We start from the raw sequence: 23,374 nt of genomic DNA, 5'->3' as shown, positions 1-23,374 counted from the left end.
CACCTCTAAAAGCTAAATCCAATTCTGGATGGTGGTCTTATTAGGGTTGGGGGGAAGATTAGTAGGGCAGCCATGCCAGTTGAAGCGAAACATCCAGTTATATTGGCTAAAGACCTACACATCTCTAGTCTGATTCTTCATTACATACACCAAGAAACTGGTCACGCAGGCCATAGCCACATGCTTTCTCACCTGTGTCAGAAATATTGGATACCAGGAGCTTGTGTTGCGATTAGAAAGGTTTTGGCTGAGTGAGTCATTTGTCCTCGACTGATTCTACACCTGACCATTAAAGAATGTCATACCTTTCTCAGAATAAAATTACTCCAGAAAAATAAACTTTAAGTCGGGTTGGTTTGGATTGTTTTGGGCCATTTGCGATCAAGCATGGACGATCTATGGTAAAGAGTTATGAACTCATTTTTACATGTCTGGCCATACAAGCCGGACATCTTGAGCGTTTGTCATTATTAGATGCAGATTCTTTCATCAATGGTCTGAGAGGAGAAATTAGCTCGGACAATGCTACAAACTGTGGCCGCTGAGCGTGATTTGAAGTTAGCCATTCGAGAAGTTGAACCCAAGCAACATGCTCTTGCAAAAAAACGCCAAATGAGTTTTCAACACCCTAGCTGCATCACATCGTGGAGGTACATGAAAAAGACTGATCAGAACAGTTTGTAAAGTACTTAATTTCATCTTGAAGACTCAGAGCCTGGATGAAGAAGCCTTGTTAACCATATTCTGTGAAGTTGAAGCAGTTCACAGCCGTCCGATTAAGACAGCATCCACAGATCCTTGGAGGTGTTAACCCTTAATCGTTTACCTCTGCTCAAGACAGAACAAATGTTGCCACCAGGAGTGTTTGAAAAGGATGACATCTATGCTCGTCATCGTTGGAAGCAGGTGCAGCAATTGTCACACATAATCTGACACTCTTATATAACATTATTTTGACCTGAACACATCAACATCAATACAATTTTAACACCATATATTTATCACCAACTCACAATCACGTCTCTAGTCCGTTCAGCCTACAAATTACATTTCTTCATTGTCACTAGATTACCAGGAAATGCATTCCCGGACACTTTGAACATCACAACAACATCATTATTATGCGTGTATGTGTCGTCTAAATAAACAGAAAGACAAAGAAAAACAATCAGTGGATATTCTTATCACTTACTAAAGTAAGAAGTACAATTTGATGCATATAAGTACGCTCCAAAATCCTAGAAAATACATATACACTCAAAACATGTGAATGCGACATAAATTACATGGTGTCTTTGAACGCAACGTCACATTGGTAATAATAACACTTCTTAATGTGTAATTCAAATTTTCTGTTGCTTATAAGGAGAATAGTGTGAAGCAAATAGATTTTCAGACGTGTGATTTAAATTTTCCGTTCATTTGGAGCTGTTAATACTGTATATACAGTTCATGTCCTGCCATTAATCTTTCTGTTCATAAAATACAGTAAAAATGGGCATATTTCACACATAGTTGCAAATGGTGAATAATCAATTAATTCATTTGAAAACTGATTAATTTGATTAAAAATTGTAATCATTTGACAGCCCTATTTTAAATCTTATCAGATTTATCGGTATGACATCATAATTCCTCTTATCTGCCCAATAATTATCGGTCCGATAGTTATCATGCATCCCTATTTTTCTTATTGCATTTCAACAATTCGCTTATCTTACCTTGGGTGGCTAGTGTTGAACGCAGCATTCCACTTTTCGACCAGTTCTTGATCTGTCCATCTTCTCCAGCTAAGTGGTCGCCGTATGGGAAGGAAACATTTTTAAGTTTTTTCAATCTGGCAACACATCAACCAGTATGTATGTTAGATACTTTAATAGAAGTCCATACGTACCCGTGACAAGGGCAGTCCCGTCATGGTTCCATCGGCCTGCTAAAACTGCTCCTTTGTGAGCATCGACACTCTTCTCAATGCGCCCTGTCTTGGAGACAAGGTGGAACTTCCCTGTAAAGACAAAAATAGGCCTGTCTTGAGGCCTGTCTTGCACAAAATCTTTCGTTTGGGATAGAGAACAAACTGACAAAAATGTTTTATTTTAGCAGGTCATTCAGCCAAACAAGCAGTGCTTAGCAAACGTGCAAATTGTATTACAGTTAAAAACATAGCTAAAGAAAGTTTGATTTTCTCAGAGCTAAATAATACTCAAGGCTAGTGGGTTTATGCAAGTGGAACTAGGGATTTTTTTGGGTGCACAAGGCAACTGATGCTCTGGCGTGGAGATGGTAATAAAAAAGGCTAAGTAAACATACACTTTGTGGCAATGTATATTAATAAATTCAGAGCTCTGCGTGATTTCTGGTGGCCTTAAGACTACAAATCCTCATTCCACTGCTCTCGCTCTCTCATTACCAAAAGTGCATGTTACTGACCAAGCTGGTTGTGAGGATGACAAGCAAGCATGACGTTAACCTGTTAGACATACAAATATATAGGTAATGAAAAGCAGGCTGTTTTGTTTCCTATCTCGGGGGGGGATGTACACTCATTAAGCAGCTTATGAAAAATTTAAAAAGGGAGATTGGGAACAAAGTCAGAAAGAAAAAGAAGGCTGCTGACTTTTCATTACTCACTGGTGTGCCAGAGAAAATTGCTGCCTCAGTTTTAGGGGGGTTGCGCTTTTATGCAAGCCTACACTGCTATTAGTATTCTGACCACATACTGTATTGCCTGACATAAAAGTGCATCCACATTCTGTGTGTGCGTGTTGCTGATGCAGACTGAACAGAGCCTGTGCTGTCATATGCCTTTTACAGTATAATCCAACACAGAAGTGTAATTTAAACACTGGACTGTTCAACCACAAAGCCTAACTAAAACATCATATTTAATCATCATTGTCAATATTCATTGGGACTGACTGTTGTGGTAAAATGCTGCAGTTTTTATTTTATTTTATTTCATTTTATTTTATTTTATCTATCATCAAGCAGGTATTCTTTTAAAAAAATCTTTTAAAAATCTGTTGTACTATTTATTATTACAATGTTTTGCTAATATGAGTCATATTCTTACTTTTCATTCCTGAGAACCAAAAATAACAATGTTACACACTTATACCAAAACATTTAGGAAATACGAATAAAGACGGGCTGCACGATGGCCTACTTGTTGGCATGTCAGCCTCACAGTTGGCGGGAGATCGAGGGTTCAAACATCTCTGTGTGAAGTTTGCAAACTCTCCCCATGCTTACACAAGTTTCTCCAGGGTCTCAATCTTCCTCCCACATCACAAAAACATCCCTGTTAGGCTAACTGGAGACTCTTGAATTGTCCATAGGTGTGAATATGAGTGTGAATGGTTGTCTATATGCGCCCTGTGATTGACTGATGACCAGACCAGGATTTATCCTGAGATAGACTCCACCTCACCTGTAACCATAATGAGGTCAAGCAGTACAGAAAATGGATAGATGGATGAAAAATGACTTGCCGTCAGTGCTGGTTAGCACAAAGATCTCAGCCGAAGTCTGCTTCTTGCCGCCGACAGTCTTGGGAAACCAGTGCAGGTCTATGGGGTAGAAGTCTTCTGGTAATTTGACCACCAGGCTGGTCTCATTGGTCAGAAGGTTCCACCTGAGGATCTGGTGATCATCACTGCAGGAGTACAACTCATCCGCTGTAGTCCAGCCAATACAACTCACTAGTTCCCTATGTGGGCTAAAATTAAGGAAAACGGTCAAATCACATTCAGTCAGGATGATTAAAAGTATCATTCGTCTACAGCTAAAACATTTTTACATCTGGAGTAACCATCAAAGTCTCCCCTTTACCTTGATGATGCAGAGATAAATTGTATTTATTTTGGATTATTTTCAAGCATGCCTCTCAAACCCAGGAGATTAATAATGCTGAATTATGTACTGCTGGTTCAGAACTACATAACAATTTGACGCTGAACACATACAGTATGCATAAAGGAATCATAAAGGATATGTTTAGGTTCCTTTAGTAGGGATGTTTTTAATCGCATTGTAGGAGTCGGTGATGCTGATTCCTGTAAAAATAGACAATTGAGCAGACATTTACTGACAGCATGTTAGCTACCACGGCATAACAATTAAGGTTATATCAGAAGAAAACGAGTAGAAGTAGCCAAAAACGGTGAGGTTGTTTGGATGACAGCGGCGTGGTTGCTACGTTACCTGACTCTGTTGCGAATATCTCTTATGTGTGTGGAGTCTCCGCCGTGACGCTATGCTAACGTTACCGCTGTCTTCCTATTAAAATGGCCATCTTTAAAAAATAAAAATAAAACGTCGCCCTTGCCCTGCGGTCCGTTCCCCGGAGTCACATATACCCACAGCGGCCAATAAAGCGAGCTTGTTCCTTTGCTAACATGCAATTCCGCTTGCTATGGAAGCTACTCGCTGGTAGCCCCAAATCTGGGTCATGCAACAGCTTCAAAAGCAATTCTCGCGAGAGTTGTCACTCACTTCCCTGACAACGGATATTTTGAAACAGCAACACATATCATCGCAATAGTTGTACGTTTTTCATGATAAATTTAAACTGAGAGTACAACATTAAATAAAATACTATAAGTTATATGAAGAGTTTAGTCGGGGTTGACTTTTGCTAACCATTTAACGTGTGACAACCCACATTAACATTTGAATCTGACGATAAAACATGAATAAAAGTCATATAATAGAAAGTTGAAGATTAAAATGTGAGCAGGTTGGTGCTTTCGCGCACAAATGTTGACGGTTTGTGGAGTACAACGCAGTGTTGGCTTCGTCCCCTTTTTTGAATTTTTTTCTCCTCTTGCTCTTTGAACAGTCCATGGTGCCTTGCGTCACTTTGTAACGAATGTGCTTCGACGGCTCAGTTTAGGCGCCATTTACAAGTTGGACTTTTACGAGGAATGACACGGAACTAAAGTTTGTGCTGGATTATCCTTTCTGTGGTTTGGGATTCGACACTTTTTTGTCAAGCGAAATTTGGACCAAAAACAGGGGACTTTTGGATATCGACACTGTGGAAGGTACACGCAGAATCCAGCGGAAAGTAGCCAAATGGACGGGTTCCGTCTATTTGCTGAAATGCTTTTGGCGTCAATTCAAAACGATATTTTGTTGGACTCGACTTTTATAAACTAAAAAGGAAATGGATGACAATCGTACAACATGCAACTTTTAGTATGCCTATTTTCATAAATCAACACAGCAGTTTTCAGTGTTGGCGAATGTTAGTATCGCAGATGCTTGTACACGTAATTTATGGCGACAGTAGCATTACAAGCAAAACTACAGTCAATGTTTGCGTTGAGACGTGATACAAAATGAGAGACTAGTAATTAACACAGAAAGCAAACATTTCTTAACTTGTTTTGAACATTGTCGTGTTCGTCGTCATCAACACCCCCCGCCACGACGCTTATTATTATACATTTGCTACCTTAAAAAGACTTTGCTCCAGTATTAAACATGATATAGTTAATACAATGAAAGTAATAAATACTTCAATAATAACATTTAGGTACCGGGGTCCTAGCTAGTATGCTGCTTTGACAAGCTTGCGTGTAATTGAAGATAAATACATCGTCACAAGTGGCCCAGTGTATAGAAAGAAAATAATAGATTAAAGTTAATATTAAATGTTTGTTTGATACCTATATCACACAAGACCTGAGTTACCCAGTAATAATGTATAGTGGCTATAATGTAATATTAATGTTATATGAAGGATATCTTGATACGGAGCCCGCCTTATGTCATAGCCAATTCAAATAGTAGCAACTTTATTGTCACGGCACGGCGTACAAACGCTCTTCATCATAATAAAAATGTATTAAGTCAAATCAGGCAAAATGGAAGAGTGACAGGCTCAACCCCCCACTCATCGATATCCCTCTTAGTTTTTTTGAAACTAAATGACCCCCCTCCCCCCACTCAGATTTTGAAACCATGCCATCTAAAAGTGCAAAGTGCTCCACCGCCGCCCCCAAGTCAGGAGGAGGAAAAGGGTCGCAGCCTCGGGATGACTTCGATGACGAGTTGGATGTACCCCCTCGAGGAAGCAATGGTCAAGAGGAGGAGGCACCAGCAGCACCATCGACAACTGGCAAGTAACAAAGGCTTGTTTTCTGCTGTCCTAACAAGTTGCCTGACAATCTGTGGGCTTTTTCTTTCTTTCCTCCCACTCCAATCTTGTTAGAATGGCTGCTTTTGTCCCTCTAGTAGTAGTACTACTACTAGATGTAGTAGTGGTAGTAGTAGTAACAATGCCGGTAATCAATAATTGTGGGATTTTTAAGGCGTCGACTGCACTTTCCAGGATATCTGCAAACGAGGTAGTATATGATTTTTGCAAAGTGATGACAGTACATCAGCTAGTAGTTTTAGACTTATGCCATTTTAATGCCCGTGTGCATGCATAGCTTGTTTATATGTGATTACAATAGTGACATCTTATGAATGCAAGCGTTAAGCATTTCAAAATGTGTCGCATGCCATTTTTCAGCTGAGGAGTTTTGTTGTTTCCAACTTTGTTTTGTTTTGTGTGTTTTTTTCTTGCTTCTCTACCCCTCCCCCACCCGTCACTGACTAACTTAGCCCTTAGCCCCCACCTGAAAACACTCACTCACACACACACACACACACACACACATACACAAGACGGAATATAAAGCTGTATTTTTTGCCTATGCCACAGATCCGTCTCTCGGGGAGGCTGCCGAGGCGGTTGATGGCCGCACTTTGGAGGAGATTCTCGGTAGCATCCCTCCACCCCCGCCCCCAGCAATGACCAATGAACCCGGGGCTCCTCGCCTCATGATAACACATTTAGTCAACCGCAACTTTAAGTCCTATGCAGGACAACAGATTCTGGGGCCCTTTCACAAGGTAAACTTAAGCACACTTTTTTTTAACATGTTCTGTTATGATTTTGCACATTTAATATTGTCCCATCATGTAAATACACACAGGAAAGTTGAGAGTTAAATTATAACTGTGCTGTTTTGTGGAAAAATTTACAAAAATATATATTTTACGTTTAGTCTGTTGGAGGGTTACTGATGATTTTTTTGGGAGGGGTTTCACAATTGTCAGCCACTTGTACAAATATATTTGCAAAAAAATTCTTCTTAGCTACACCCACACATAATGGACTCACCATAGACGGCCCAATAAAGTGATTTGCACTGTGCATGTACACATTTTCTGTTTGCTGCACACAAGTATTTTTCTCAAATTAATGTTTACCTATTTATTTAACTCTTTCCTTTCCCTTAGCGCTTCTCCTGCATCATTGGCCCAAATGGAAGTGGCAAGTCCAATGTGATAGACTCCATGCTATTTGTGTTTGGATACAGAGCTCAAAAGATCCGATCCAAAAAGTTGTCAGTCCTCATTCACAGCTCCGATCAGCACAAAGATGTGCAAAGCTGTACTGTGGAGGTGCATTTTCAAAAGATTATTGATAAGGTATTGCTGTCTACAATCACACTCATGGTACTCTCATACAGATCAGACAATATGCAGCCTTAGTTTGAAATAACAATAATTAAAAACAAATGTTATTGAATCTTAAAGCTATTTCTTTTAGTTAGTTTTATTGTTTCAATATTGTCCAAGTCTCACTACATCATTGACTGAACATACACTCATATCAGTCCGGAAAGTTACATTTAACACCCACATGCTACCATAGACTATTCATACTGTGCTAGATCAGTTTTATTATTTTTAACTTATATTTATTTATTTATTTTTTACAAAAAAGGCCATGTTGTATTTAGGTGCTAAAATATCAACAAGGTGGGTGTTTCAATTAGAAGATAACTACTTTTTTAAAGACAACTTAGCTAAAGATGGACAGCCATTTCAAAAAATAGATTAAACCTGTTATGTGTAATATTTAGTCCTTAACAAGGGGTGTGTTTTTTCTTGTCTTTTTGCCTTGACCTCATTTGAGTCTAATAGAGATCAGTTTAATCACTTTAAAATGAAATAAAAGAAAAATGATAGAATGGAGAAATATTCTTGTTTGCTAGTTTCAATTTTTTTTTTTTTTTTTTTAGCAAGTGATGTATTGTACATACCACAAAACTTGGTTCTTAATTCAAAATCTTAAACCAAATAAAAAATAGAGCTTATCATTTTACATGTTTTTATTGTTCTGAATGTTACCTTATAGCATATAATGTGATATTTATTTTTATTTACAGTAATTCTGATTCGGCCTAGGTGTTGTATAGATGTATTGTGAATAGTTGTTTTTAACGGAGGAAGTGAATCTTTTTTGTATTTTTATTTTTGTGATGCATAGTTAGTTGACTATGCGGACAGTGTACTATTTGATATGTGGAGCTGTGTTTGATTGTCTCCTAAAGTGCTGTGCCCTAAACTGCTGTGTCTTCTGCCCCTCCCCCAACTCTGAGTCAGGAAGGAGATGACTACGAAGTCATCCCCAACAGCAAGTTCTATGTTTCCAGGACCGCCAACAAAGACAATTCCTCAGCCTACTATATCAATGGCAAAAAAGCCACATTCAAAGAAGTGGGGGCTTTGCTTCGAAGCCATGGCATTGACTTAGATCACAACAGATTTCTCATCCTACAGGTAACTTTTTAAGATTTAACTTTTGTTTTTTAATCCTTGCTATGATTTCCTGCTCTTGGTTATCCATCCATTACCATTCAGTTAAATGTTTCACTGCTGATTTTTAAAGTCATGCCTGCCTGTGGGATTAACCTGTTGCACTTCTCTGATGGAAGGCCATGAGGTGCCCTCTTGCAGCCCTTAGAGTGCTATAGCAGCGCATCATGGTTTGATACTATGTGAACAGGGTGCGAACCATTATTTGCTGCTTTAGAATTTTAAGGAAATGCAATCTATATAACTTTTTTTTATTATTTTCCGTGGGAGATTCTGTGATGAATTTGACTCTTAATTAAAAGAGGCACATTTTTCTTCCACTCCCATCCTAGTGTACCTGTCACGCTTTAGCAGCACGTAAATATTGGTGTGATTGACCTGAACCCCAGTATTAGCAGTGCTGCTTCAGTGTGGCTGGGTCAAACCCCCCATCATTATCACCTTTGGATGACTTGACAGTGAACTGTAGGTTCACATCATATTTTGCCTGTTTTCAATATAATATAAATATATATACAGTATATGTATTTTTTTATTTTTATTTTTATTTTTTTGCGAGAGTTTGAGATAGTGGTCACACTCCTACCGCTCTAATTGTGTTACATGTGTGACTGAAGCATTATTACTGATTAACTCAAGGCCCATGGGGTGATGGCTCATGTCAGCGTAGCACCTAAAGGCTGTTTTGGAAAAAGTTTTTGTCAGTGGAATTGTTACTGTTTTTGCTCTGTGCAGTAGTGTCTGGTGAACATTCAGTTTGTACTCTTCACAGTGCTCTTGTGGTTTGCTGGTTGCTTACAAGTGTATTGCTTGCCCCTGTGTGTGTGTGTGTGTGTGTGTTCAGGATGATTCTTTGCCGTCCTTGGATGTTATATTTTCACCTCTGTCTGTGACATTGCTGCATGGCTATGGGAAGGGGATTAGGCTTGTTTTCCAAGGTCACTCTTTCGAGCCTCTGACTGAGGGGAAGCTGTCTAGTTTGTGCACTGGTCAGAGCAGGATGACATGGGGGGATTTTTCTCCTCTGCGAACCTCTTTTTATTTTCATACATAAAAGGAAGATGTGAGCTAGCCTTTTCTTTTCTTGCACACAATGAGAGAGCTTAGGTTTTTACTGCATGTACGTACCAGTAGGTTGAATTCAAAATGGATATTTGAGTGTTGTAAAGGAGATTGTTACTCAAGGCTGTCATTTATCAAAAGAATATGTTTTTTTTTGTAATCAGACATACTCTTAGACTTGATAGCGGTCCCTCAAGGGAGCTGTAGGAGATCAGACTAAATTTAGATATGATTTGAAACCATTATTTCACATTGATATACATATACTTAAAATTAACACAGCTTATTTTTTTAAGTATACCACAATTAATTATTCTTAAATGGATAAATAGATTGCCCTTCACGCGACTATATAAATAAGCCTATGTCATATTAAATTGTTCCAAATAATATATAATATATTTTAAAAAACAAACACAAAAGCGCCTTGTCATGCATGCATTTTCTTTCCTGGGGCGCAGGGTGAGGTGGAGCAAATTGCCATGATGAAACCCAAAGGTCAGACGGAGCATGACGAGGGAATGCTAGAGTACCTGGAGGATATTATTGGCTCTTGTCGCCTTAAGGAGCCCATCCAAACCCTAGCTCGGAGAATTGAGCTGCTTAATGAACAAAGAGGCGAGAAGGTGACTTACACACACTCATTCACTTCCTGTGTCCTGACTTTTTCTATACAGTAGTTTTGATGTTTATTTTAATTTGATTTTTTTTAAGTTGTGCAGCCATGAAAGATAAGACAAGATCAGGTTACATCTGCACAGTTTTTTTTAACCTGTTTTTAAGTAACGTGATATTGCCATGCCAGAATGATCAAATATGCTGTGAAAATATAAAAATTAAACATGGTACTAATGCATGTCATTTATTCTTTAAAGTATGATTTCATGTTGTCACCTGTGCTTTCTCAGCTCAACCGTGTCAAGCTTGTGGAAAAGGAAAAGAATGCTTTAGAGGGAGAAAAGAACAAAGCTGTAGAGTTTCTCACTCTGGAAAATGACATCTTCAAACGCAAGAGTAATCTCTGCCAATATTACCTGTAAGTACACCAGCGCCATATTGGTGTTCTGTGTGAATTCAGCAAAAATATCTGAGCATCCTTGTGATGTCTTTCCCATTAGTCATGACCTGCAAAAGCGTGTGGTAGATAAAGAACAGGAAAAGCAGAAGATCTTGGAGAACACCAAGGAACTCACTGAGAAAAATTCAAAGCTATCAGAAGAGATGGAGAAAATGAATCAGGAGCTCAAAAATGTGGAGAAGTAAAGGCCGTTTTGCGTCGTTTTATTTATATATATATATATAAACACACACACACACACACACACTTTTGATTATATACCTTAATCACCTTGTGCCTCTAAACTACTGTTCCTCCACCAGGAAACAAAATAAGCTCAACAAGTACATTGAGAGCCAGAAGGAGAAGTTCACCCAGCTGGACCTGCAGGACGTTGAGGTGCGTGAGAAGATTAAACACTCAAAGAGCAAGAACAAGAAGTTGCAGAAGCAGCTGGAGAAGGACAAAGAAAAGGTGTGTAAGCCTCTACTTTTATCATCTCCTCTCACACCCAAATGATTTTCACTGGCGCTTATATCATGACTGCAGTTGCATCTTACGGCGACACAATATGTGAGCACAACGAGCCAGCTTTCCTGTTGACTGGACAAAGCAACTGTAGACACAGATTTGCACTATGAGTCAGCTAGCGCCATGACACTCCACTATTTTACTGTTTATTTTGTCCTTTGGCCAGCAAACACCAAGAGAACTAAAAGAAAACTTCCTGTTTACAGGAATTCAAACTATTAGTATTACAATTATGTTTGCAAATGAAATACATATGCAAGCAAAAGAGGAATAAAAAATGGGAATATTATATTTATTACATGGATGGATTAACTTTCATTTACATAATGCATTATTACTTAATATCCTTTTATACAACATTATCAAAATTTATTTTTAAAATTTTGCAGAAAATTACATTTATGAATTTTCACTGTGATTTCATAAATTGACCATTTCTTTATAACTGCATATTTTCCATTTCATATACTGTGTGTGTGTGTGTGTGTGTGGGGGGGGGGGGGGTGTGTGTGTATGTAATTATATGTGTGTGTGTGTGTGTGTGTGCGTGTGTGTATGTGTATATAGCTATATTGTGTGTGTGTGTGTGTGTGTGTGTGGATACTGTGTGTGCGTGTATGTACCGTATGTAATATATATATATATATATATATATATATATATACACACATACATACATACAGTATTATAATGTGTGTGTGTGTGTGTGTGTGTGTGTGTATGTACCGTATGTAATCTATTTTGTGTGTGTATATATATATATATATATATATATATACATATATATATATATATATATATATATATATATATATATATACATATATATACATATAATACAGTATATACATACAGAATATGTATCGAAAATGTAAATGTTACATTCATGAAACTCAACATTAATATTGGGAGGTCTAATGGACAGTAATTAAGATCAGAAATATATAATCAAATGTATTACAAATAGATCAAATTCTACAGTTTTGTTTGACAATGGAACAGCAGTACAAAAGAGGTTTTTGAGTCCAGGTCATTCCGTAAAGTGTAACTTTAATTCTTATTGATGTGCAGTACAAATTCATAATTGCTACTTGGCTCCTGTTAAACATCAATGCGTCATAAAAATGTAACATCTATATACTGGGAGCCTGCTTTAATTAATCTTATTTTCCTTGGTCAGAAAACTGCAGAGTTCTTGTAAAAACAGCATAAAAGTGTTTCACAGTAAATCACATTTTAATGGCAACAGTGAGTAGCTAACCTAAAGTAGCCACTAGGGGGCTGTGAAGTACCAGACAAGCAGATGGTCACGGTGTTATGGAGTCACACACTCTTGAACACTAACTACTGTACATACCGTATGTGTCTCCTCTTGTTCTTCAGTTTAAACATGTCCATATTCCTCACTGATATCGTCCACCTTAAGTGGAGATATCTTTGTTGAAATTGGGGTGTCAGGGACAGGCAGACCTCAGGGGAGCAGTGTTCTGCGTTGGCCTGGCTTGTGTTACACTCCCAGCAGCCGCATTCACTTTTCACCTGCAGTTAACCCTACAAAACACACACACACCACTCGCTGCCTTTCTTCAGCCCTGCCAAGGAGCAGTGGCACTGTGAACCAGGGCTTGCGCATTCATACCTGGCTACTGTTGTGTGTTTTGGCCAGATCCTCAATGTATACACTACTTGTTTGTAACTGGCAGCAATTGAATTTAAATCTACACCTTTTTGGTCCCGACAGTTCTTCTGTGGGTATTCTGTAAAGTCAAGAGGAATTATTATAATAGATGTGTGTGTGGCTCATTCCAGCTGGAAGAGGTGCGTGGTGTACCCGCCAAAAGTGAAAAGGCCATCTCTGAGGCAACAGCTCGCAAGGAAGAGCTGGAGAAGCAGAAGGGCAAAGAGGAGGAAAAACTCAAGGAGGTGATCGAGAGTCTGAAGGAAGAGACCAGTGGCTTGCAGCAGGACAAGGAGGTTTGTAAAGAAGTCCCCTAAACATTTTATCCATGCATGGCCTCAACTTCTTCTTTTTTGTCAGACCAAAGAGAAAGAGCTGATGCAGCTCAGCATGGCCGTCAACGAGACGCGCTCACGTAAGGACCTGGCCCAGTCGGAGCTTGACATCTACCTGAGCCGACACAACACTGCAGTGACGCAGCTCAACTCAGCCAAACAGACACTCCAAACAACATCGGACACACTGCGGGAGCGCCGTGCTGCTATTAAAGAACTGGAAGTCAACATACCTGAGAGAGCGAAAGAGTTAAAGAAGGTGAACACTGTAATTTCGCAGTTTTACTGTACAGCTGGCTCAGCAACGTCATTAAGGGAAGAACCTTTTCTTTTCCTCCCTGCAGGACGAGGAAGAGCTGGAGCAGCTGATGAAGATGGAACATGAGACCCGGCAGACTGTGAGGGAAATGAGGCAAAAGGTGGATGAAGCCAAGAGCTCTCTGTCATCTAAGCGCAGTCGAGGAAAGGTCCTGGATGCACTCATGCAGCAGATGAGGAGTGGCAAAATTCCTGGTATCCTCGGAAGACTGGTAGGGAAAATACTTTAGTAAGGATTTCATGTCACTCATTTCACAATCGCTTAGCTGGGAAGTTCTTGGTGAAGACCAGCCACTTTCACACACAGAACCTGCAACACTGGCCCAAGTCCACATTTATCCGTCCGTGTACTAAACCAGAAGTCAGTGAAGTAGGACCTTTCTATAAATATATGCAGCACATATTATAAAACCAAATGTTTTAACAACACAAACAAACTTATCAGCGGTATTAATGCTGGCTGAGCATTACAACATTGGTCCTGTTGCTGCTGTATTGTATAGGGTTCCTATGCAAATATGGAAAAGTATGGAGATTTAGAAAATTTCCTGGTCTGGAAAGGTATGGAAAATGGAAACTCTAGTATGGAAAAATATTCATGTTTCCAAGACTTGCCACTATTCTGTTTTCTAAATGATACAATTATGGATAACAATAAATTGATCGACCTGTTTTTCTAAGCGCTTGCTAGAGCAGCTAAGATGTTTGTGTGAGAGCACATAGTAGGCAACGCATCCTGGAAAATATCCGGAAGGATTGACAAGTTGAATGGTCAGACCTCTGTTCTTAATCTCCTCCAACCCATTTTAAGGCCCTTCCAGATGTTGTCAAGTTTTACTGCTGCTTCAACGGACAGGTGACGCCCACACACATTTTGTCCCCATGTTGGACAGAACTTATAATGAGCAAATGTACATTTTCTGATGACTGGCTTAAAAAGCCCAAATACAGAAACTTGCAGATGTATTGGAACAGTGAGGTCAACTCCTTTGCTGTAGACTGAAAACATTTGGGTTTGACATCAAAAGATGAATACGAGACCTGAACAGGACATTTCAGCTTTAATTTCCAGATGTTTACATCAGATGCACACCTTACTAGAATATAGCACCTTTTGTTTGAACCCACCTCATTTTTCATGTGAGCAAAAGTATTGGAACATGTGACTTACAGGTGTGTTTGTTACCCATGTGTGTCCTATTAAATAACTTTAAAAATTAATAAATAGCACTGAATGTCTACACTCAGTTTCAGGTTGAGTAGGATAGGTTTTGCCTGTGTAGACTATATTTAAAAACAACCTGAAAAGCAGACAGCTGTTTTTGGGTGGAAAAACAAGCAATTGTGAATTTGAGAGAAGATGGAAAATCAATCAGAAGCATTGCACCAACATTGGGCATAGCTACTACACCTATTAGGAATGTCCTGAAGAAGAAAGAAACCACTGTACCACAGATGTGGAACAGGTAGACCAAGGAAAGCATCAGCAGTTTATGACAGAAACATTGAGAGATCTGTAAAGAAAGACCCTAAAACGACTGTTAGTGACATCAGCAACAACTTGCAGAGGGCAGGAGTGTGGGTATCGCTAGGGGTGTCACAAGATCTCGCAAGATTTAAACGTGACTGTGATTTCTGGTTCAGGAAAAAAACGTGTGGCCACTAGGCCTGGGACAATAATAAATTAATTAATTAATCACACGATACATGAAAATTAACTCAGTAATTTTGCCTCAATATATTGGTCTGTTTTCCTCGTCGCTCGCTTCCAAACAGGCTCCAGAAGGAGAGTTCCATTGAACGATGACATGAACGGAGTGAGCCCTTTTACCAGTCATATAGTCTCACTGGGTGGAGGCGGGGCCACTTGCATACACGCAGAGCGCATAAGACTGTAATATAGTAGAAATTAAATTAGTAGATTGTAATATATTTTTTATACTTTTCTTAAAAGTAATGTTAAAATCTCATCTCGTTCTCGTAGACCCAGTCTCGTCTCGAGTGTCGCCTGACACCCCTACTATCTGCTGTTTATAGAAAACTTCATTAAGAAAAGTACAATGGCTGCACCAGAAGAAGCAAACCAATCATTAGCAAGAAGAATAGGAAGGTCAGGCTGGAATTTGTCAAAAAGTATAGACTTTGTGTTACCGGTACATATTTTACTTCTCCAACATGGGACTGGTGGTGGTTGTGAGTCATATGCAGGGGAAAAAGCAAGGTAATCTGGTCACCACCTCCTTTGCAAATTAGGGATGTCCCGATCCACATTTTTTGGCTTCCGATCTGATTTTTTTGAAATTTTTATAGTCTTGCAGATCCGATATTTTTTAACAAAACGCTTTTGTTACAAACATAAATTTGTGGAATTGAATATGGTTATGAAAATAGTATTGCTGAATTTCATGACCAACAATATCTGTTGGCTTTTTTAAAAAACCCGTGCAAAATACTTTTAGGGTAGGACTAATCATCTGGCATGGTCATAGATCAATTTGTGGTGTGATTTAGAATATTGAGTATAAACAACCAGCGGTTAGACCAGCACTTCCTGTGCGAGCTCCCCGCACAATGACACAGCAGTCCGGGCACAGTGAGGTGGAACTACTACTGTAGCTACAGAGCCAAATAGCCAACATCCAACATGAAATTAACTTCACGGTACACCGCTGACATGTTTGCATGGTGGTGTTGCGTTTTCTTTTTTTTGCGGGTGGCGGGAGTCGAGTGGCAACCAGCTTTGAAGCACATTACCGCACCTACAATACTGGAGTGTGTCCCGATCCGATCTTCAGGATCCCTACTGCAAATGATTAATTCTGTAATTTATTTGCATGATACAAATTTATTCTGCAGTGTGGGAAAAGTATGGAATTTTCAAATGTCAAATCCGCAGGAACCCTGATTTTTACAATAGGACACATTCTCGGAACCTGCAGAGATCTTTAGGGATCTTCTATTCTACATATATTTTGAAATAGTTAGTCGTAGCTGAAATGGAAATTCCATGGTTGTTTTCAGTGCACCTCAACTTTAAATTTTGACACTTTTTGTGAGGTTTTTAGTCAGCAAGTTCAAAGAATGTGTCAAGTATACTTGTCAATAAATAACCCTGTGGTCAAAGACAGCTACATTTTCTTTTCCACTTTCTGGTGCACTCCAAATCCAAAGTAAAAAAAAAAATGTTGTTAAATTCAAGTAATAAGTAGAACAGTTTCACATCACTCCTGTGTCCAGATAAGTGATCATTATTTGCTTACAGGGAGACCTCGGCGCCATAGATGAAAAGTACGACGTGGCCATTTCGTCCAGCTGCGGTGCTCTGGACCACATTGTGGTGGACACCATCGACACGGCTCAGAAATGTGTTATATTTCTCAAAGAGCAGAACATCGGCATGGCGACTTTTATTGGTCTTGACAAGGTAAGTACGGCTGTTTTTTCGGAACAAATGCAGAGATGGGCCAAACCCAAACTTGGGACTGACTCCTCCTTTCCTCAGATGAAGGTGTGGGAGAAGAACATGGGTCCAATCCGCACCCCTGAGGACAGCCCTCGTCTCTTTGACATGGTGAGAGTCAAAGACGAGATTGTGCGTCCAGCTTTCTACTTTGCCCTGAGGGACACCCTGGTGGCCCAAGACATGGAGCAGGCAACAAGGATGGCCTTCCAGAGAGACAAGCGTTGGAGAGTGGTCACCCTCAAGGGCCAGATCATTGAAATGGCCGGTGGGTGGCCTGCTGCTTCTCTCCTTAACTTACCTCACTTCTTGTTTGAGTACACTCAAGTACTTGTAATGTGTTCCTCACAGGAACCATGACTGGAGGAGGAAGAGTAATAAAGGGCCGGATGGGCTCTTCTCTTAACACGGAGGTCTCCCAGGAGGAGGTACGTGAACAATCATCAAGGTTAAGGCTTACTGCTTTCTTCACATGCAGTCTCTGATCATGTCTACGTATGTTTCTGTAGCTTGACTGCATGGAGAGCAAGCTGAACAATAAGGTGTCAAAGCTGCAGGGGTGCCAAGAGAGGAAGATGCACCTTGAGGAGAACGTCCAGCGCCTGCGCTCCCAACTCCGTGACATGAAGAACACGCTGGAGAAATACGCCAACAGCATGACCGTACGCACTACCTCGTCTTAACCATCTTGACTAATCATCAACAGGCACTTTATGTCTTTATGTCTCCCAGAGTCTGGCTGACCAGGAGAGCCGCTTAAAGGTCCAGATGAAGGAACTGGAGGCCAATGTGCTGGCTGCTGCCCCAGACAAGACCAAACAGAAACAGATGGAGAAAAGCCTTGAGGCCTTCAAGAAAGGTGAAATGAACTTTTATCCACTTTACTTATAAATGTACTTATATATTTACTTTATTTATATATTTAAGTTCTGTGTAGTCCATGACGACATCAATATTTCCCGGTCGTTGCAGACTTTGAAGCAGCTTCAAGCAAAGCTTCTAAGGTGGAAAACGAGGTGAAGAGGCTCCACAATCTGATTGTGGATATTAACAGCCACAAGTTAAAGGCTCAGCAGGATAAGCTGGACAACATCAACAAAGCTCTGGATGAATGCTCGTCCACCATCACCAAGGCTCAAGTCGCCATCAAGACTGCAGACCGGTGAGCAAAACAAAAACAAACTTGTGACCTGACTGACTGCGCAATATGTAACGCATGCTGTCGTGCATGTGTGTGCAGCAACCTCAAGAAGTGTGAAGAGAGTGTGACTCGCGTGCAGGGTGAGCTGGAAGACATTGAGAAATCTTTGGTGGAGTTCACAGGACACCTGAAGAAACTGGAGGATGATGCGGGAGAAATCATGAAAGCCTGTCAAGAGGCTGAGGTCAGCACTTTTCTTCTACGCGTCTATATTGATGTTGCATAATGGTCTATAAAAAAGTATGTTTTTTTAATACAATATAATATTTTTACACCGTTTTTTGTTAAGTTTTCTTTTTTTTTTTGTCATTAGGGCCTTGAGTGTGAGGTATTTTCTGAAAAAATATTGCATGCAAATCAGTGTTACTGCTGATTATGAGCCCATCCCTAATTATAATAATAATAATAATAATAATAATAAGCAAAACGTCCTTCAAATGTATTTGAAGATGCTATACTGTATATTGTATGTATTAACAGGTCCAAATAAACTGAAAATTGTAATCAGGATGCCATTGGAGATGCCACACCTGAAAATCTTTTTAACTAGTAGAACATTTGAATCACATTTTCGCTGTTTATTATTCGCAATGTGGGGTTGCGTCCAAAGACACCACGAAATGTAAGTTGAATTCACATTTTGCGTGCATTTTGTGGGATTGCCGAGCACACTTAAATGCTGGTAAGAATCTCCACTTAATGTTTTCTTTTTATGTCTTTCTGTTTACTGAGACCGCACTTGCACGCATAGTAAAGATGTTGTTGTGATGTTCAGAGTGTCCGTGAATGCGCCTCGAAAATGAGGAAGTTTTGTTCAGAGGGTGAACGGCCTAGATACATTTTGTCAGTTGGAGATGGCGTGGCCCGATACAACTTTTTTCACTACCGATACCGATATTGCAGCCTTGAATATCGGCCGATACTGGTATTGACCCAATATCAACACCAATCATACATATTTGTATTATATATTTGGTAGTGTGGAATGTTATAAAAGCACAAATCATACATACTTTTATAACTTATTTTGTAGTGTGGAATGTTAGAAAAGGCTCAAGTGAGGTTACTCAGAGAACAATAGGCAGCAACAGTAAGCGTGAGTTTACTTCTTTGTGCATGTGGTGTATAGGTTCATCCACAATGTAGTGGCAGCTCGGCATAATGTAGCGAGGATCGAGGTGCTAAATGCTAAATTTGTCCTATTAAACTTCCCGAGTTCTGTACCACCATGGGAAAGTTATGCATGACAAATATTGCACTCCGCTACACAACATCTTTTTACTGCTACACAGCTGACATCACTCGTGCTCCTTGCTACTTTGTTAGCACGCTAGCAAACAGTGTTGTTGTGATCCCATGGGCTCTATCCGGTCACGGCTGGGGCGGAGTGTGGAATCGACTGCGTGTATCGTAGTGCCAATATCGGAGATTTGAGATGTAGGCCAATATACTCCGATATTGTTTTTGTTGCTGATATCGGCCCCATATCAATATTAGATCGGGACATCCCAAGTTGGAGATAGAAATATGGTGTTGGAATTGCACTGCTGTTGATGTGTTCATGTCAAAATAAAGTTATCAAAGCACATCAGACTCTGTGCCTGCGGCTTGCCATGATACACGTGTTAATTTCAGTAAAAATGTTGACTTTATTCTTAAAATAAGTGAATTACCGCGGTTGATATGTTATTTTTGACAGCCGTAGTTTGTGGAGTTATGTAAACATACTGGCTTTTAAAAGGCTCAAATGTCCCCAAAATATGAATGCATGATATGTACATTTCAGGCTGAAGTAATTTTACAAGACTGACTTGTTTGAAGTGTGGAAAAATATAAATAATAAATATTCATATATACCATAAATTCCGGACTATTGACCTGAATATAAGCCGCAACCACCAATTTTAAAGAGAAAAAAAAAGTTTGTACATATATAGACCGCACGTGTCCACGTTTTAAACGCAGAAAGAAACACTATAAACCTTGCAATCCTACGTGCTGTACACTCTGTGTTCCCAGTGTCACTCGTTAAAGAGTGAGACTTGCGACGCTTTTTTCCCATCGGAGTTCAACAGCTGCCGCAGTGCAAGCAGTTCCAAACAGAAGCTGTAGTGATTTTACACATGATTAAACTTAGGAATTGTCCGAATCGTCGAAACACGATCGCTGCATAAGACTTCAAAGCGTGACATTAGCTTCCACTTCGCTGTCTAATTCACAACTTCCTGAATCTGCACTCTAAGCATCATGGGAACTGTAGTTCTTAGGCCTTAAGGTCCTAAGTGTGTGGGGGGAAAAGTACAGGCTTATAGTCCAGAATTTATGGTAATATATTGGCAGTTTTTGGTAAGTTGCCTTTTTTTGTCATTAGAGACAAAAGAATGAGTTTAAAGGACCTCTTCAGGCAGGGATGTCCAAACCTGTTCCAGTGAGGGTCACACATAAAATAGCAAATTAGTGTAATATCTAATATATTTTATTCATTCATTTTATTTTTAGAATATGCCGTGGGCCAATAAAAATGAGCTGTGGGTCAAAAATGGCCCCCGGGTTATAAAATGCATTAGAACGAGAATAAGCTGAAGCAAGCTCCTTGTTCTGCAGGCAGAACTTCCTGAGGTGCAGGAGCAGTACCAGGCGGTGGTGAAGGAGATCAAGGTTCTACAGCAGCAAGAACACGCCCTGCAGGAGGAGTCGCTGAGCGTACGACTGCGCGTGGAGCAGATAGAGGTCGCCATCGTTGAACACAAAAACAAGATCAAACACTGGCAGAAAGAGGTGGGTTTCAGCCACAGTGAGTTGACCATTGGGACGGTTCAACTGTGACATCTGACCAAGGTCCTCTTGGTCTCCAGGCCAGCAAGCTGTCCCTTCATGCCATCGAGGGCAAACCAGAGGAAGAACTTCCTGTTCTTACGGCCGAACAACTGAATGGTATCTCAGACCCCAACATCATTATCAACAAGATGATCACGTTGGAGACGCAGTGCGCACAGATGAAGCCCAACCTTGGCGCCATTGCAGAGTACAAGAAGAAGGTATAAGAGGACAGTGTGTGTGTGCCTCTTTGCAGTATTACAGTACTTGAATTTTCTGCATCGGTGTCTTCTGTAGTCTGGTTTGGGCTGCATGACGTTTCCTCAACTGAAATCCCTCTTCAATAGCTTCACAATGCAGGGCTGACTTTGGATCAATACCCACCAATTAGCAGGGTGTAGGCAGCTGGAATAGGCTCCAGCTCTTATCATGACAAACTATGCAGCTAAAATGATACAACGAGAGCGGTGATAATGGAACATGTCACACGTGTGCAGGAGGAGCTGTACCTTCAGCGCGTGGCCCAGCTAAACGACATCACCACAGAGCGTGACAAGTTCAAACACGGCTACGAGGACCTCCGCAAACAACGCCTCAATGAATTCTTGACCGGATTCAATATGATTACCAACAAGTTGAAGGAGAACTACCAAATGCTCACACTGGGGGGCGATGCAGAGCTGGAGCTGGTGGACAGCTTGGACCCGTTCTCGGAGGGCATCATGTTCAGGTGTGACATGTTTCCTGTGTTTGTGTTTGGAGACATCCACAAGCACGTCCTAATGCTTGAATGTGTCCCTGCAGTGTACGTCCTCCAAAGAAGAGCTGGAAGAAGATTTTTAACCTTTCTGGGGGAGAGAAGACTCTCAGCTCGCTGGCGCTGGTGTTCGCACTGCACCACTACAAGCCCACACCGCTCTACTTCATGGACGAGATTGACGCTGCTCTCGATTTCAAGAACGTCTCTATCGTGGCCTGTTACATTTATGTGAGTACTGCTGTCCAACAACACTTTCAACCCGCTATGTAATCTTGGCTTATTGCTTTGATCTGCACACAGGAGCAAACCAAGAACGCTCAGTTCATCATCATCTCACTGAGGAACAACATGTTTGAGATCGCCGATCGCCTCATCGGCATCTACAAAACTCACAACACCACCAAGAGTGTGGGGATCAACCCCAAGACCATCGTGTTCCGAGAGCACGACGCCTGCACCGCTTAGATCCTATGGTTGTTTCTAACACTTAGGATGTTTCATGTGTTTATATTTAGTTATTACAAACCTTTTTTCTGTTGTAAATATTGTCCAGTATAAAATGCTGCTATCTGAATAAAAATCTTTTTTACATTTTACATTCTTGTACCAATCTTTCAGTTACTATTCATTGTCAAACTGCCATACAACTCTGGTGGAAAATTTCACATTTCCAGCAGCTCTGCAAAAATTTCATCACAAAATAAAACACCCAAGGCAAGATAGGAAAAATAAGAAAACAAAATAGAATAAGAATAAATAAATGTGGAACAGATCACTTCAAATTTGTAGTGCAATAATACATAAGTCCAGTCCTGGGTGTGATTTTATCGCTTCCTCTCTGTTGTGTTGAAAAGCCGCATGGCGTGTGGCAGGAATGATCTGCTCAGTCTTGAGCGGAGCATGACAGTGACAGTAATCTGCCACTGAAACTGCTCTTCTGTGAAGAGATGATGCTGTGCATTGGATGATGCTGGTTGTCCATGATGGAAAGGAGCCTCCTCAGTGTCCTTTGCTCTGCCACAGATATCAGTCTGTCCAGCTCAGTGCCAATGACAGAGCCTGCCTTCCTCAGCAGTTTGTCCAGGTGTGTGGTGTCCTTCTTAAGGCTGCTCCCCCAGCACACTACCGCATACAGGAGGGCACTAGCTACCCCAGTCTGGTAGAAGATCTGTAGCAGCTTCTTGCATATGTTGAGTGATGGCAGCCTTCTGAAGAAGTACAGACTGCTGGTCAGTGTCGGACCTGCAGTTCCCCAGAAGTACGTGCTGAGGGCTGCCAGTCGGGTAGACTGTGATCCTACTCCCATCTGTGCCAGTGTGGCCCTGAGGAGCTGAGGCTGGATGGTGTTAAAGGCGCTGGAGAAGTCCAAAAATGTAATGCTCACAGCACCACTGCCTCTGTCCAGGTGAGCGAGAGCTTGGTGGAGCAACAAGATGATGGCGTCCTCGACTTTTTTTTCCCAGCATGCAAACTGCAGAGGGCAATCTGGTCACT

The 23,374-nt window shown here is 40.5% G+C and overlaps 2 protein-coding genes across 3 annotated transcripts in view; one reads left to right on the top strand and one right to left on the bottom strand.

Annotated features, from left to right (window-relative positions):
- ift80 (intraflagellar transport 80 homolog (Chlamydomonas)) overlaps positions 1 to 4,448 on the bottom strand; it is a 43,612-nt gene extending 39,164 nt beyond the window's left edge. Inside the window, exons 1-5 of the mRNA XM_054793401.1 lie at positions 4,204 to 4,448; positions 3,997 to 4,055; positions 3,492 to 3,715; positions 1,895 to 2,005; positions 1,722 to 1,790 (exon numbers count right to left, since the gene is read on the bottom strand). Coding sequence (XP_054649376.1) covers positions 1,722 to 1,790; positions 1,895 to 2,005; positions 3,492 to 3,715; positions 3,997 to 4,031 — 439 coding nt within the window. The 5' untranslated portion in view covers positions 4,032 to 4,055; positions 4,204 to 4,448. The remainder of the gene's footprint in view (positions 1 to 1,721; positions 1,791 to 1,894; positions 2,006 to 3,491; positions 3,716 to 3,996; positions 4,056 to 4,203) is intronic.
- Positions 4,449 to 4,752: 304 nt separating this feature from the next.
- smc4 (structural maintenance of chromosomes 4) lies at positions 4,753 to 22,447 on the top strand. Of its 2 annotated transcripts, XM_054795238.1 has the most exons (24): positions 4,753 to 5,045; positions 5,957 to 6,124; positions 6,716 to 6,906; positions 7,297 to 7,488; positions 8,449 to 8,625; positions 10,185 to 10,349; positions 10,632 to 10,759; positions 10,842 to 10,982; positions 11,104 to 11,254; positions 13,121 to 13,285; positions 13,350 to 13,583; positions 13,669 to 13,854; positions 16,905 to 17,066; positions 17,145 to 17,370; positions 17,454 to 17,530; positions 17,612 to 17,764; positions 17,835 to 17,961; positions 18,075 to 18,264; positions 18,343 to 18,487; positions 20,908 to 21,081; positions 21,159 to 21,341; positions 21,618 to 21,850; positions 21,925 to 22,108; positions 22,181 to 22,447. In XM_054795238.1, the coding sequence occupies exons 2-24, from the start codon at positions 5,968 to 5,970 to the stop codon at positions 22,343 to 22,345; spliced, it is 3,906 nt and encodes a 1,301-aa protein (XP_054651213.1). In that variant the 5' UTR covers positions 4,753 to 5,045; positions 5,957 to 5,967; the 3' UTR covers positions 22,346 to 22,447. The 2 variants fall into 2 exon arrangements, with proteins under 2 accessions (XP_054651213.1, XP_054651214.1); XM_054795239.1 differs by lacking the exons at positions 4,753 to 5,045; positions 5,957 to 6,124 and adding an exon at positions 6,176 to 6,353.
- Positions 22,448 to 23,374: the final 927 nt, after the last annotated feature.

The sequence above is a fragment of the Dunckerocampus dactyliophorus genome, chromosome 12, assembly GCF_027744805.1.
Source record: "Dunckerocampus dactyliophorus isolate RoL2022-P2 chromosome 12, RoL_Ddac_1.1, whole genome shotgun sequence".
Classification (NCBI taxonomy): Eukaryota; Metazoa; Chordata; class Actinopteri; order Syngnathiformes; family Syngnathidae; genus Dunckerocampus; species Dunckerocampus dactyliophorus.
Note: the sequence above shows the minus strand (reverse complement) of the source record. Positions and strands in the feature narration are given on the sequence as shown.